Source organism: Phycodurus eques, chromosome 15, assembly GCF_024500275.1.
Source record: "Phycodurus eques isolate BA_2022a chromosome 15, UOR_Pequ_1.1, whole genome shotgun sequence".
NCBI classification, from domain to species: domain Eukaryota; kingdom Metazoa; phylum Chordata; class Actinopteri; order Syngnathiformes; family Syngnathidae; genus Phycodurus; species Phycodurus eques.
In genome coordinates, this window is record NC_084539.1 from 3,229,159 (window position 1) to 3,243,458 (window position 14,300).

General features: G+C 43.5%; 1 protein-coding gene across 2 annotated transcripts in view; it reads right to left on the reverse strand.

The window, feature by feature from the left end:
• The window catches only part of scai (suppressor of cancer cell invasion), a 117,604-nt gene extending 106,318 nt beyond the window's left edge, over positions 1–11,286 (reverse strand). For both annotated transcript variants that reach the window (XM_061698418.1, XM_061698417.1), the window contains exons 1-3: positions 11,172–11,286; positions 5,398–5,522; positions 1,825–1,920 (exon numbers count right to left, since the gene is read on the reverse strand). In XM_061698418.1, coding sequence (XP_061554402.1) covers positions 1,825–1,920; positions 5,398–5,516 — 215 coding nt within the window. In that variant the 5' untranslated portion in view covers positions 5,517–5,522; positions 11,172–11,286. The remainder of the gene's footprint in view (positions 1–1,824; positions 1,921–5,397; positions 5,523–11,171) is intronic.
• Positions 11,287–14,300: the final 3,014 nt, after the last annotated feature.

Consider the following 14,300-nt stretch of genomic DNA (forward strand, 5'->3'; position numbering starts at 1 on the left):
TTGAACTCCTCCTTCTTTGGGAGTATGTGTGTGTGTCTATGTGCAGGAGTGGAAAGATGAGTTGGAGCCTGGACCAGCTGCAAGTCATCTTCATCAACAGTGTACTTAAGTCTTTAGTATTTTAAGGCTGTTGCTTGGGAACTGGCAGCATGGTTGTTTGTTTGTATGTGCCCTGCGATTGGCTGGCAACCAGTTCAGGGTGTAACCTGCCTCCTGCCCGATGATAGCCGGGATAGGCTCCAGCACACCCGCGACCGTAGTGAGGAGAAGCGGCTCAGAAAATGGATGGATGGATGCTTGGGAACTTTAACGCCAACACGTGGCCCATCTTTGCTGCACTAACTACGTCTTGCAAGAGTGCCAGACTGGGTCGACTGGTGTTTATTTTTTATTCTTCCATTTGCAAAAAATAGCACCAATTGTTTTTTCCTTCTCACGGAGGTCCTCAGTGACTGTCCATTCTAGACCTCAGTACTACAATCATCCTGGACAGGCTTTGTTTCATCAACGGATGTTGGAGAGGTTGACATAAATATATATTGATTTTGTGGTCAGGGTAGGTTTCTTTTTTAGACACATCCAGTAGATATTATGACTACTTTCTTAAAATGAAAGAACAAATCTGTGTGCTTCAGCGGCACATGACTGGAGCCACAATTCCCAATGATTGGTAAGGAATAAAAATCGTATTCTCATCAACAGCAAATGATTTTAAAACCTTTACAGTGTGTTTTTTTGTGAAGGACAATGTCTGTGTTTTCAATCTGGAATGTTTTTTGTGTCGGATTATGTTCCTACTATCCGGGTTTTCGCACATCAATGCTGTTGCTGTTTAATTCAATTGAATTGAATACATGGTAACTGCCGTATCAAAATACGGCCAAACCGGAACACTTGGCATCTCTGAATGCAGAGAATAAATGTTGATGTACATGTACAAAATAAAACACTTTACCCATTCTATTATTTTCCTAGTTTCCTTTATGATCTGGCAGTTGTAGCATGTCAGCATGCAAACAGACAAAAGCCCTCAAAGGTTTCCCCCGCTTTCTGGCCCAGCAACAACATGGCTGCACAACACATTGGTTCACTTCTTTGTTGTTTTGCTTTTTCTGATTTGTTTTGATTCTTCTGTTTGCAGTAACTGCGTGAAATTTGAGGAATTTGCAGATGGACCTGCTTGAACAGCACAGCCCAGCATTCAAGCAAGTGCGCGCCCTGCTGTAAGACCATGCTGATGTGTATTGTGCTCTATGTATGATTTATTAACTCAGTGATGTGTTTCGTTTAACAAAGTTTCAAATAACTTGGTTTGTATAAAGAACACCCAATTGTCAGCGTTGTGTGGGTTCTGGTGGAGATGGGTTTTCACCTTTGAGAGTGATTGTCTACTCTAAATTTATGTGTATTGTACATTGTCAAACGTTTATAGACTCGAGATACTATACATGTTATAGATATATTGTAAAAAAGATGAGGCTGAGCTTGAAGCCTCTGGTTCCACAATAAAAAGGTGGTTAAAGGTGTATCACATTTATTTAATTGGCATTTCTTCCACTTTTATTTGAACAAATAATACAAAATAAAAATCAAATAACCAAAAACCAGATATTTTGCATGGTTCAAAAAACTTTTCAATTAAAAACATGAAAAACTGTGATTGAATACATTTGACCTCATTTTTTGTGCTACTTTATTCATTATGAAATCACTGTAATCAAATTGCCATCTGGAACTCATAAATCTGGCAAAATGACAGCTTTGAAACTAAAAACATGGAATTAAAGATGCAAATTATGAAAAATAACCACTGAAGGAAATAACCTGTGCTGCTGCTGAAATTTCCACAGCTTGGTGTAAACATCAAACGTTCGCCCAAAGTAGGACTGCCACTGCTTGTGTCCGTACTGAGGAAGGTCCCTGCAGCAAAATGATCGAAGCATATAGGAGAAAAATATCATCACATGCATTCATGAAAAAAAATATTCAATTAAAACAAATCACAACTATTTAAGATTCTCAGGGCATTTAATCGATCACAACTGGACTGTTCTTGTTGTCTCATAAGATGGTTCACCTCTCATTCGAGCAGGCTTTAGCAGTTCATGCACAAGCCTAGATACAGTAGGCTAACTCTAGTTTGAGTGTTTGTGGGGAAACCCAAATATTTATCCTCTAAGTTAGAGGCGCACCCCAGCCGAGAAAGGTTCACTTTTTTGGACGCAAAATAAGTCTTTAAGATCCATTAGAGAGAGGCCTCTGGCAGCCAAAGACAGTTGTTTGGGACAAATTATCCTGGTAAATTTTCCACTCAGTTGTACCAATGCTTGTGGAGGCACCTGAAGGACAAAAGTGTATCTGTCTTGTTTTTTTATTGGTAAGTGGCTAAATTACTGTACATCTTCAGAAGGGATGAAAGGACTGCATTATATGTTTGAGATCGGTGATTTCGTAAACCCACTCATCTGTTTAGAGATTGTTTTTCAATCTTGATGTAAATGGACTCCTCGCCCCTCTTTTAAACAATCTGTCTTCTCTGTCCAAAATCAATACATTTTTGTCCTAAACAGAGTGCTGTTTTCATTGAGGTGGAGGCAGACAGCTGGGTCTTGACCTGTAAAGTTAGCCCATCTGTGTTGTTACATGCGTCCGCTACTTGGTTTGCCCAATATATACTAGGCTTTACACGATCAGGATTTTTGGGGCCGATCACCGATCAGCGAGTTTAAAAAGACGATAACCAATCACAAGATTTTTCCTTTTTTGTCCTGTTTGGCTGTTAGGTCAAGCAGAATGGAAAATCTGTATCCCTTTTATGCCGGAACAGTTTGACTGTGTCACAGTGGACTTTTTAAGCTTCCGCTGTGGTATTATTATTGAGGTTTATTGAGAATCAGAGTTGATCAGTCGAACAGAACAAAGTTTCTGGAAGGGAGAGAGAAACAAAGACAAAAGACAAAGCACTAATTGTAAACAGGCTGAGAGAAGTAAATCATTACATTATCTACAACATTGAAACATTAAATATGTAGTGCTACACCCTGTGAGGGAAGGGCAGGACAAGATAGAACAGGACAAGGACAGGAGAAGAAGCATGCAGTACAAGGGTCGTGGACCCGGCTTAACAACTGAAGTGTGGCATTAATTATGTAAATTATAAAAGTCTACAGGATGAGAGTATAAGTGAGGGGATACACAAGCGATTTGCATATTCATGAGTTATTTGCTGCAGTAAGTGCGTGACCCCACACCGAGTGAAAGAGTCTTAGGGGTGTGTGTCTGCGGATACATGCAAGTAAATTGTGCATGTAAAACGGTTTCAAAGACTGACAGAAGTGTCCTGTAATTGCTGTGGCCACACCGCGGCGGCTGGGGACCCCACCCAATCAATCGAGGGGCGGCATCAGACCCAGGGGTCTATTTAAATGACACTGTATACTGTACTGTATACTGAGTTTCTTTAAAAATATCTTGTCAGGTCAAACCAACATTACAACATGACAGAAATAACGGGTGCTAACTTACTTTAATTAAATTCCTTTATTGTAATTAAATTACTTCACACACACCAAAACTTAAGAGCATGATTCGACAGAATGCCGGTACAACCGTTAGTGCTAGCATTAGCTTGCTATGCTACATTACGTTTTGTTGCCTGCTTGCGAGAGCCGTATCATATTAAAAGTACGTGAACATACCTCAAGCAAGTCTTGAATTAAAGTCCTCTCCCGAGCACCGGTGAGCACCTGCACACGTTTTTCCCCATTTTATTCTTATAATACACATAACCCGATCGATTGTTGTTGTCGTGGCCATGGTAACGAGTGTATCCGGTTGTGTTTAAGTTGACAAGATAAAGCCCAGTGATCGTAAAAGACGGGATGCGGTGGTATCGGAATACAAGATTTTATAGCGCATAGTGCAATCGTGAAAGACCAAATGTGTCTTGTAGTCTGATCCAGGAATTACGTGTCTGTACCACACCGCTGACTTTCTTTTTTTTATTAACTTTATTGGCTGTCAGATCTTCACAGTGCTACGTCAAAAGACACGCGACAAGGCTAAAAATAAACCAGCTTTTGGATTCAAATATACTGCACACAATGGCGACGCAGACTAAATGTCTTTTGCGTAGCCGATCAATTCGGCGAATGACATTAAAGCCGATCAGCCGATCAGGCCGATCAGATCGTTGTAAAGTCTAATATATAAATCTGTACACTGTACTCCTCTCTGCATTGGACAGCATGGACGGATGGTTTTTCTGTGTATGGGTTGTTCAGTCTTTGTGACGTACCAGCCTTTATCTCAGATCAGGGTGTTACCAGGATTGAAGTGTACCGGAATGTTGTGTTGGTTAAAAATCCTTCTGAGTTTCTAAGATAGACCTAAAACGTACGCAATTACTATGTTGGTGTGTCTGTCACTCTTTTCTTTCTAATCCATTTACAGCACCACTGGTAATGCTGCCCCCCTTCTGAAGAGATTAAGTAATTTAATCAATTCAAACCATTAACAAGCAAGACACAGCCCCTGTTGGCTTTCAAGTGCCTCCTCGACCATTGTGACAACTAAAGGGAACTGAATTGTTCCATTAAGTTGAATTGTTACAACTGAAACAAGGGTGATTCCACCCGAACGATGTTGAAATGTTGTTGGTTGGCAGGTCCTGAAACAGAACCACTTTCCTGAAGGCGCATCATCTCTTTAAATGGACTCTTATGTCATCTTAATTAACATTGTACAGCACCATACTACGTGATAGATGTTGGCCACTCGACATCCATTGTCACCTTGTCATCCTGAAAGGGGAATCCCCCAATCTGCTGTCCCTTCTCAAGGTTTATTTTTTCCCAAAATGGCGTTTTGAGTTTTTCCTTGCCCAAGTGGGGAGGGGGTCTACATTTGGGGATGTTGGGAATCATTGTCAACTGTGGGCCTGGGAAGACCTTAGAGACTCTTTTGTGATTAAGGGCTATACAAATAAACTTGACTTGTCCTCAGATTTTGATTGCCAACCGATTTGCTTGTGAACAGGGGCATTTGTGAACCGCGCTTCCACTGTGCATGGACTTGAAATTAATTGTTTTAAAATCTATACAAAGGGATACAATTGTAGGTCAAAAAGGTATCCCACAAAAGACAGTGTTTGACCTTAAGAGTTGTCCTGGAGTTGAAAGAAAGAGTACAACTCTTCCTTTTCACTTAAGATACAAATCATGACCTGAACAGCAAACAACTTTTTTTTTTTTCATCCCACAAGGTACTGTATACTTGCACAATTGTATGAGATTAGTTGGTATTACAATGATTCAATAGATTTTACACCAAAACTAATTTTGGGAAATATGATAGCTCCTATATGTGGAATAAGAAAGTGACAAAGTCAAGTCTAACCTTAATCCATTGAAAAGTTGTTTTGATTTGTCCAGGAGATAACAAAAATCTGTGACTGTTTTCCTTTCACCAAAAGGAATATCATCCTCAGTCTCAGCTCCAGTCATGACAGCAATCATTTACACCTAAAACAAAAACACAGATGATATGATGATATGATAGACTGCTGCCGTAAGGGTGCACTCACACTAGGCCACAGCTTCCCAAACTGGTAGGCGGGGTGTGGAAAGGCTGGAAAAGTGGCATGAATAAAGCAATTGTTTCAACGTCCAAAGTTCAGAAAAAAGCAGAACTCTACAAACAGGCAAATAAACACAAACTCTTTAAAATCATGAATATTTTTGGGCTATTGTCACCTACCACCATGTCGGACGATTATCGGATGAATTTTGCTGTGACAATGCTCTCTCACAGTTGAAGTAGAGTGTTGTTTCATTTCTGAGCCTTTCCCCTGGACAAACTCTGCATGTAGTAGTCAGTATAAATCATGGCACAAATTAGCGCCAAGTGATGAATCAATTACTAGTTCATCAAATTTGTTTTTTTTTATCCAATTTTATTTATTTATGTATGAGAATGCACATCCAGGCTGCCGTGCAAGGTTTACACTGATTAAATTGCGGCCAAGAGCAAAAAGCCAATTATACCAGAGGAGGTACAGTTTTGTCAGCCATTTGGAATTGGTTTGAGTTTGCAGCATCAGACAAAAAGCAACAAAAAAAAGCCAGTACTGGAAAGTATGTTCAAAGGCCATTGCAACCACAGGGAAGTAAATTTAAGCGGAATCCTTTTTCTACATTGCTTTACCAATGACAATAAAGGAGGCCACAGGGTTCCTTACCAATTTGGGATTTCCCAATTCCGTACTTTTTCCAGACCCTAATTTCCAGACATCGAGGGAAAAAAATTCAAATAATTTGTGATATTTGAGTAAATAGCTGTACCTAATTTCTGACTTTACAGCCTTCTTAATCGATGTATTGCCGTGATAGCTTCTATTCTGTAGCACATTTTCTGCCCTGTGATTTCGATTTTAAGTTTTTTTCTGCCCCTGAGATTTCGATTTTAAAAATGTTTTTATGTCTGAAGCATTGTTGTCATTGTCATGTCATTGTCGATTTACTTTATTATTGGTTTAAATGATGTCTGTGTAGCCCGGACGCGGGTCACCGGGGCTCCCTTGTGGAGCCAGGCCTGGAGGTGGGGCTCGAAGGCGAGCGACTAGTGGCCGGCACCCATGGGGGTCCGAAAGGGTAACGTGGCTCCCCCTTCCCATGGGCTCACCACCTGTGGGAGGGGCCATAGGGGTCGGGTGCAGTGCGAGCTGGGCGATGGCCGAAGGCAGGGACCTTGGCGAGCCGACACCCGGCTACAGAAGCTGGCTCAAGGGATGTGGAATGTCACCTCTCTGGCAGGGAAGGAGCCCGAGCTGGTGTGTGAGGTAGAGAAGTTCCGACGAGATATACTCTGACTCGCCTCCACACACAGCTTGGGCTCTGGTACCAGTCCTCTCGAGAAGGTTTGGTTTGCCCACGATGAGAGGCACCGAGCAGGTGTGGGTATACTTATTGCCCCCCGGCGCCTGTACGTTGGGGTTCACCCCGGTAGACGAGACGGTAACCTCCCTCCGCCTTCGGGTCGGGGGACGGGTCCTGACTGTTGTTTGTGCCTACGCACCAAACAGCAGTTCAGAATACCCACCCTTTTTGGAGTCATTGGAGGGGGTGCTGGAGAGCGCTCCCACTGGGGATTCCATCGTTCTGCTGGGGACCTTCAATGCTCACGTGGGCAATGACAGTGAGACCTGGAAGGGCGTGATTGGAAGGAACGGCCCCCCTCCACGGTCAGTACCCGAGCGGTGTTCTGTTATTGGACTTCTGTGCTCATCATGGATTGTCCATAACGAACACCATGTTCAAGCATAAGGGTGTCCACACGTGCACTTGGCACCAGGACACCCTAGGTCGCCGTTCGATGATCGATTTTGTGGTCGTGTCATTGGACTTGCGGCCCCATGTCTTGGACACTCGGGTGAAGAGAGGGGCGGAGTTGTCAACTGATCACCACCTGGTGGTGAGTCGGTGGGGAGAATACTTCGAAGACCTCATCAATTCCACCGACACACCTTCCCATGAGGAAGCAGAGTCTGGCTTCTCTGAGGCGGGCTCTCCTATCTCTGGGGTTGAGGTCACCGAGGTAGCTAAAAAGCTCCTCGGTGGCAAGGCCCCGGGGGTGGATGAGATTCGCCCGGAGTCCCTAAAGGCTCTGGATGTTGTGGGGCTGTCCTGGTTGACACGCCTCTGCAACATCGCGTGGACATCGGGCACAGTGGCTCTGGGTTGGCAGACTGGGGTTTGAGCCCCCTTTTTAAGAAGGGGGACCGGAGGGTGTGTTCCAACTACAGGGGGATCACACACTTCAGCCTCCCTAGTAAGGTCTATTCAGGGATGCTGGAGAGGAGGGTCCGTCGGGAAGTCGAATCTCAGATTCAGGAGGAACAGTGTGGTTTTCGTCCTGGCCGTGGAACAGTGGACCAGCTCTACACCCTCGGCAGGGTCCTCGAGGGTGCATTGGAGTTCACCCAAACAGTGTACATGTGTTTTGTGGACTCGGGGAGTCCTGTGGGGGGTGCTTCGGGAGTATGGGGTACCGAACCCCCTGATACGGCTGGGGTGCAAGAGACAATGAGACAAGGCAACCATAATGGCGGAAAAGAGATGACAAAATGGAAAAAAAAATCTAAAAAAAAAAAAAAAACATTCCTGCGACCGACAGGAATGACGCCTTAGAAAAAAAAAAGTGCATGTGTAGGAGCCCCATTTGTTCATGCATTTTTATCTAATGTAAATTCTGTAGTTATACTTTAAATAAATTATTTTTTTCTGCCAAAAGTACTTTCTCAGTGTTGTTTTATGTTCAGATGTTTGAGATTTTCACAAAAGAAAAAATAATTGGTGTCAAAGGCATTGTTCTGATTGATCTGTCTGCTTTCACAAAAAGGCTGTTTTCTCAGTTTTTTTCCCTTCCAGAAACAGATTTGGCTGAAAGTAGCCTTTATTTGACTGCTGATTACTAAAGAACGGTATAAGCTAGAGACAAATGTTTTTTTCTGATGAAAGAATAGAGTGTGATCTTTCTGTTTGTTTACATAGCCATAGTACACAATATTCTATGGGGCTTGAAAAATTTGTGAAATTGCTCGAAAATGCCTGGCAGGGAAATGGCTGGCAGTGAATGAGTTAAAAGGGTTGTGCAGGCTGTATGTGATGTTATACCAAATGGTGGATGTGACGATTTAATAAGAGTTAAGACTATTTCTGATCTCAAAATCTTTTATGTATCACATCTACCAGCAAAACAGCATTTTTGTTTCGTTTCAATATGGCTGGTGAAAGCAAATTGTGTGTCAACAACCATGATTCCTGCTAACATCTATAACATTTCCCAAAAAATTAATAAATGGTGACCTATTGCAATAGTTGAACAGACTATTATCCTCGACTTTTGGTTTCAAAATCTATTTATCCAGCATTTTGTTGTTTGACTTTCATGTTTCTTACAACCCCAATTCCAATGAAGTTTGGACGTTGTGTTAAACCTAAATAAAAACAGAATACAATGATTTGCAAATCATGTTCAACCTATATTTAATTGAATACACTACAAAGACAAGATATTTAATGTTAAAACTGATAAACTATTGTTTTTAGCAAATAATCATCAACTTGTTATGGCTGCAAAAAAGCGTTCCAAAAAAGCTGGGACAGGGTCATGTTTGCCACTGTGTTACATCCCCTTTTCTTTTAACAACATTCAATAAACGTTTTGGAACTAAGGACACTAATTGTTGAAGCTTTGTAGGTGGAATTCTTTCCCATTCTTGCTTGATGTACAGCTTCAGCTGATCAACAGTCTGGTGTCTCCGTCGTCGTATTTTACGCTTCATAATGCACCACACATTTTAAATGGGAGACTGGTCTGGACAGCAGGCAGGCCAGTCTCGAACCCGCACTCTTTGACTATGAAGCCATGCTGTTGTAACACGTTTGGCATCGTCTTGGTGAAATAAGCAGGGGCGTCCATGAAAAAGCCATTGCTTGGACGGCAGCATATGTTTCCCCAAAACCTGCATGTACCTTTCAGCATGAATGGTGCCTTCACAGATGCGTAAGTTACCCGTGCCATTGGCACTAACACGGCCCCGTACCATCACAGATGCCGGCTTTTGAACTTTGCGTCCATAACAGTCCGGATGGTTCTTTTCCTCTTTGGCCCGGAGGACACGACGTCCACAATTTCCCCCCAAAATTTGAAATGTGTACCTGTTGAAACCTGTCAAATGTCCGGAAACTGCTGTGCGAAATAATTTGGAACATTGCATTTTAAGTTTTTATTTCCCCCCCCAAAAAAAACATCGGGAGGTTTGTTAAAAAAATTACAACATTACATTCACAAAGTTGATTACCTGAAAATTATATCGACTGTCATATGTATCAACAAAAAATACATTTGCATCATAATTTGGAAGTCGGTCAGTGCAGATTTGTAGTTTGAACTCACAGGAGTAAACTAAAATAACAAGGGAGTTAAACATCTACAATTTAACATTTAATGTTGACATAAGAGTAATTTAAAATCCAAGTGAAAATAAAGATAATGCTGGTTTAAAGTTGGTTTAACTTTCTTTTAATTCTGCTTTTTCTTCTTCTATTTCGATGCATTCGTACTGCAATGGCTGCGGTATGCACCAGACAGACCAGGTGGGAGCGGACGCCAGCACCAGGAATTGGGAATACTGTACAATTGCAATAAATATGGGTTTATGCACGTAAATTTGTCAGGTGTAGTACTTTCTAGGATTTCATCACTTTTCCACATCCTGTCTGTAGAATAAACAGGGTTTTTAGGCCTGGATATCAGTTTACTACAGTTGAAACTCAATTGAAACTCCACTGTTGTTCCAATATTCCCGATAATTGAAATACTATTGAAATTCTGTTGTTCTCTAGTCAGAATTTCTGTCGTTTCAATATTCATATTGTGCAAAATGTCGTAGAAGCAACATCTGATTTTCAATGTTGATTCAATAACTTATTGGCAACGTTGTTTCAATATTCTTGATAATTGAAATACATACACATCACGACAATATTTTTTTCTGGGGGGGGGTGGAACGGATTAATGCCATTCCCATTCATTTCAGTGGGAAATCATGTGCGATAGGAGCGAATTGAGTTACGGAGGTCACGAAACGAATTGAACTCGTATCTCAAGGCGCTACTGTTCTGCTAACTATTTCTTTGGTGTTGCTATGAAACCGGAAACAAGAAATTCCATCCATTCATTCGGATGTCTCGTGCAGCTGATGGACAGTGAAGGGGCTTTTGCAGAGAATTGCTTCCCACGATGGGCCACTTCAAGCAAAAACTGGACGTCAATTCGTCGTGATGATTTCCAAATGAGGAACAATGAGAATAAACACACAACTTGTCGATAAGGCCAACGGTAAATACATTCTTGCAAATCGTTAAGCACCGATCCTTCACGATAGCGTTTATCTAGCAGAGGGGCTCTGCGCCTGAGAGCATACACTCGACACCAGAAATATATCCGGATATCATTTCCTCCAATGTCCAAACACGACGACGGGCATCTCGTCAGTTGTGTTTGGGCATCGGTTCCGCACGCCGACAGCACGAAGTCATTGTCCGCGCTGGGCAGTCGAACAATCGATTCACTTGATTCAACGCCAGCCAAAACGAGATGGAGCAAACCTTTCGTTGCATCATCGCGCCGAGTCGCACCAAAGCGTCCGGTCAAGGCGAGGTCAATATTCGAAGACCCGAGAGGCCACCAACACAAAGCCTCGTATCCCGGAGGTTGCTCCGCGCGAAGTCATCGGGGCTAGCTAGATCCGGGTCAACGTTTTCAAAGTAAAATTAGAGCGCACGCGTTCGTTTTTTTCCAGAGTGGGTGATCAAATTAAAGAACACAAAAAGAAAGAAAGAACAATTGACTTTCATTCAACTCAAGAACACACCACACACTTGATTTATATGCATGAGATGTCGTCCGTTTTGGGAGGATTACTATGGAAATGTAGACAGTTACAATTCAAAAGTCACCCTGTTGCGAATGTACCAGTTGTCTCACTATTTCAACGACTTTCTCAAAGTAAGATAACAAATAACGTTTGATGACATTTTGATACCTTTTCTTAGTTTTTAATGACTACATCAACAGGACCCTTGGATGTTGCCTGTCTTAATGTGGGGGCAAGGTGCATATTTCAATGTGTACAAAGGTGGAATTTGGGTCATGTGAAAAATGCTTTGGACTTTTGGTCATGAAACATTGAAGCAGGAGAGAATAAGGTAGACTATGGCACAATGAGGTTATTGGAATGGCGGGGAAATGTCAAATGTGTGTTCAAACTGGAACTTGTGTCTTGTGGGGAATGTGGAAAATATTTTGTAGTTGGAATGGTTTGAATTGGTCAAGAGGTGCTTAAGGAGGAAGGAATAATGTAAAATGTGTCTAAATGTGGGGGAAATGTGGAATTTAGGTAAAGGGGGATTGAAACTAAAGTTAGAAAATGTGGAAGAAGGAGGGGAAAATGTAGAATTTGTCTTAAATTTGTGGGGGAAAATGTTGGTGAAATGTGGGGGGAAACTGTGGAATTTGGGGAATGTGGGAAATATTTTGCCGTTGGAATGATTTGAATCGGTCAAGAAATGTGGAAGGCGGAAGAAATAATGTCAAATTTTTACAGTCACATATACACTTATGGAGTTAATGTATGCAACTATGAAGTGTAATTGACAGATCCCTTTGAATTAGAAAGATGTCCTCCCCCTCTCCAAAAGCAGTCCAAATTGACAGAATTAGCATTATATATGGATCTCTCAGTGCCGTTGTTTATGTTCTTTTGTTTTGTTGACACGAGGGATAACAAAGATCAATTGAAAATGGAAGTCGCTGAAATGGAGAATTAGTACTTGTAATTGTCTGAGGATCTATTCCCCGCATAGATGTTTGTTTGGTCTGGGACCTAAGTTGACAGAGGAATCACCCGAAATGAAAGACAATTACTATCTGACTGAGTTGTTCAACTTATGCACTAAAAGGATTTGGTGTGAGGGACTGTGCAGTCTGCTGATTACTGATGTGTTGGTCCCCCACACCTGCGTCTCCCCCAGAGTGGAGGCGCCACGGACGGCGAAGGAGGAGGAGTCTGTGGCGTGGTATTCAGACCATTACAGACTATAAACCACAGACCTGCGACAGCTCCACCTCCCTGCTAAATGACCCAAATGACTTCTTTGCTCGCTTTGAGGCACACAACAGCACCCCTGCACACAAGACTCCACCCCCTCCTGGTGACCAAGTACTGACACTAACCCGGAACAGCGTGAAACGATCTCTCGACAGGATCAATACACGAAAAGCCTCGGGCCCAGATAACATACCTGGTCGTGTTCTGAGGGACTGCACCCGAACGCACAAATGTCTTCACGGACATCTTTAACACCTCCTTGAGTCAGGGTGTTGTCCATACGTGCTTCAAAGCCACCACCATCGTTCCGGTCCCGCAGAAGTCGTCTCCCTCCTGCCTCGATGACTACCGTCCGGTTGTGCTCGCTCCCATCCTGATGAAGTGCTTCGAGCGGCTAGTCGTGCACCACATCAAGTCCTCCCTGGCCCACTCCTTCGACCACTTCCAGTTTGCATATCGGTCCAACCGGTCAACTGATGACGCCGTCTCCACTGCGCTCCATTATGCCCTCACACACCTGGACTCTAAGGACTCATGTCAGACTGCTGTTCATATAGTTCAGCTCAGCATTCAATACCATCATCCCTCAACGACTGATCTACTAATTGGACCAGCCGGGGCCCAACACTTTGATGTGCAATTGACTGCTGGACTTTCTGACAGGGAGACCGCAGGCAGTACGGGTTGGCAGCAACATCCAGCACCATCACTCTGAACATGGGGGCCCCTCAAGGTTGCGTGTTGAGAGGTGAGCCGTCTGGCCAGGTGGTGCACGGACAACAATCTCTCCCTAAAAGTGGAAAAAAAACAAGGAGATTGTTGTTGACTTCAGGAGAGCGCACTCCCAGCATGATCCCCTGAACATCAATGGTGCTACGGTGGAGAGAGTGCGCAACACCAAGTTCCTGGGAATGCACATCACAGAGAACCTCTCCTGGACCAGCAACACCTCATCACTGGCCAAGAAAGCTCACCAGCGTCTCTACTTCCTGCGCAAGCTGAGACGAACCAGAGCCCCGACCCCCATCATGTGCTCGTTCTACAGAGGGACCATAGAGAGCATCCTGACCAACTCCATCGCTGTGTGGTACGGAGCCTGCACCACATCCTGCCGCGAGACTCTCCATCGCATAGTGAGGGCAGCTGAGAAGATCATTGGAATCTCTCTTCCCTCCCTGCAGGACATTGACAGCACCCGCCTCACCCGCAAAGCCCTCCGCGTAGCGGCGTACGTCACCCATCCATCACACAGCCTCTTCAGTCTGCTGCCATCAGGGAGGGGACTGCGGAGTCCGCGGGCCAGGACGAGCCAACTCAGACAGTTTTATTCATCAGGCTGTCAGGAATCTGAACTCTCTGCCATCTCCTCCCCCTCTACCTCTTCTGACGGTAGAGGGGGAGGAGACGCCCCACATACATGCACACACACGCACACGAGCCACTTTGGTAGCATTGGGGCTTTGTCAACTAATTTATGTCTTATTTGCCGTGGTTCTCTGACCTTGACTATGTTGCACACGTCACCTGATCTTTGTTATCGCACATTCATCCATCCACAATTTTCTGCTCCGCTCATCCTCACTAGGGTCGCAGGCGTGCTGGAGCCCATCCCAGCTATCTTTGGGCG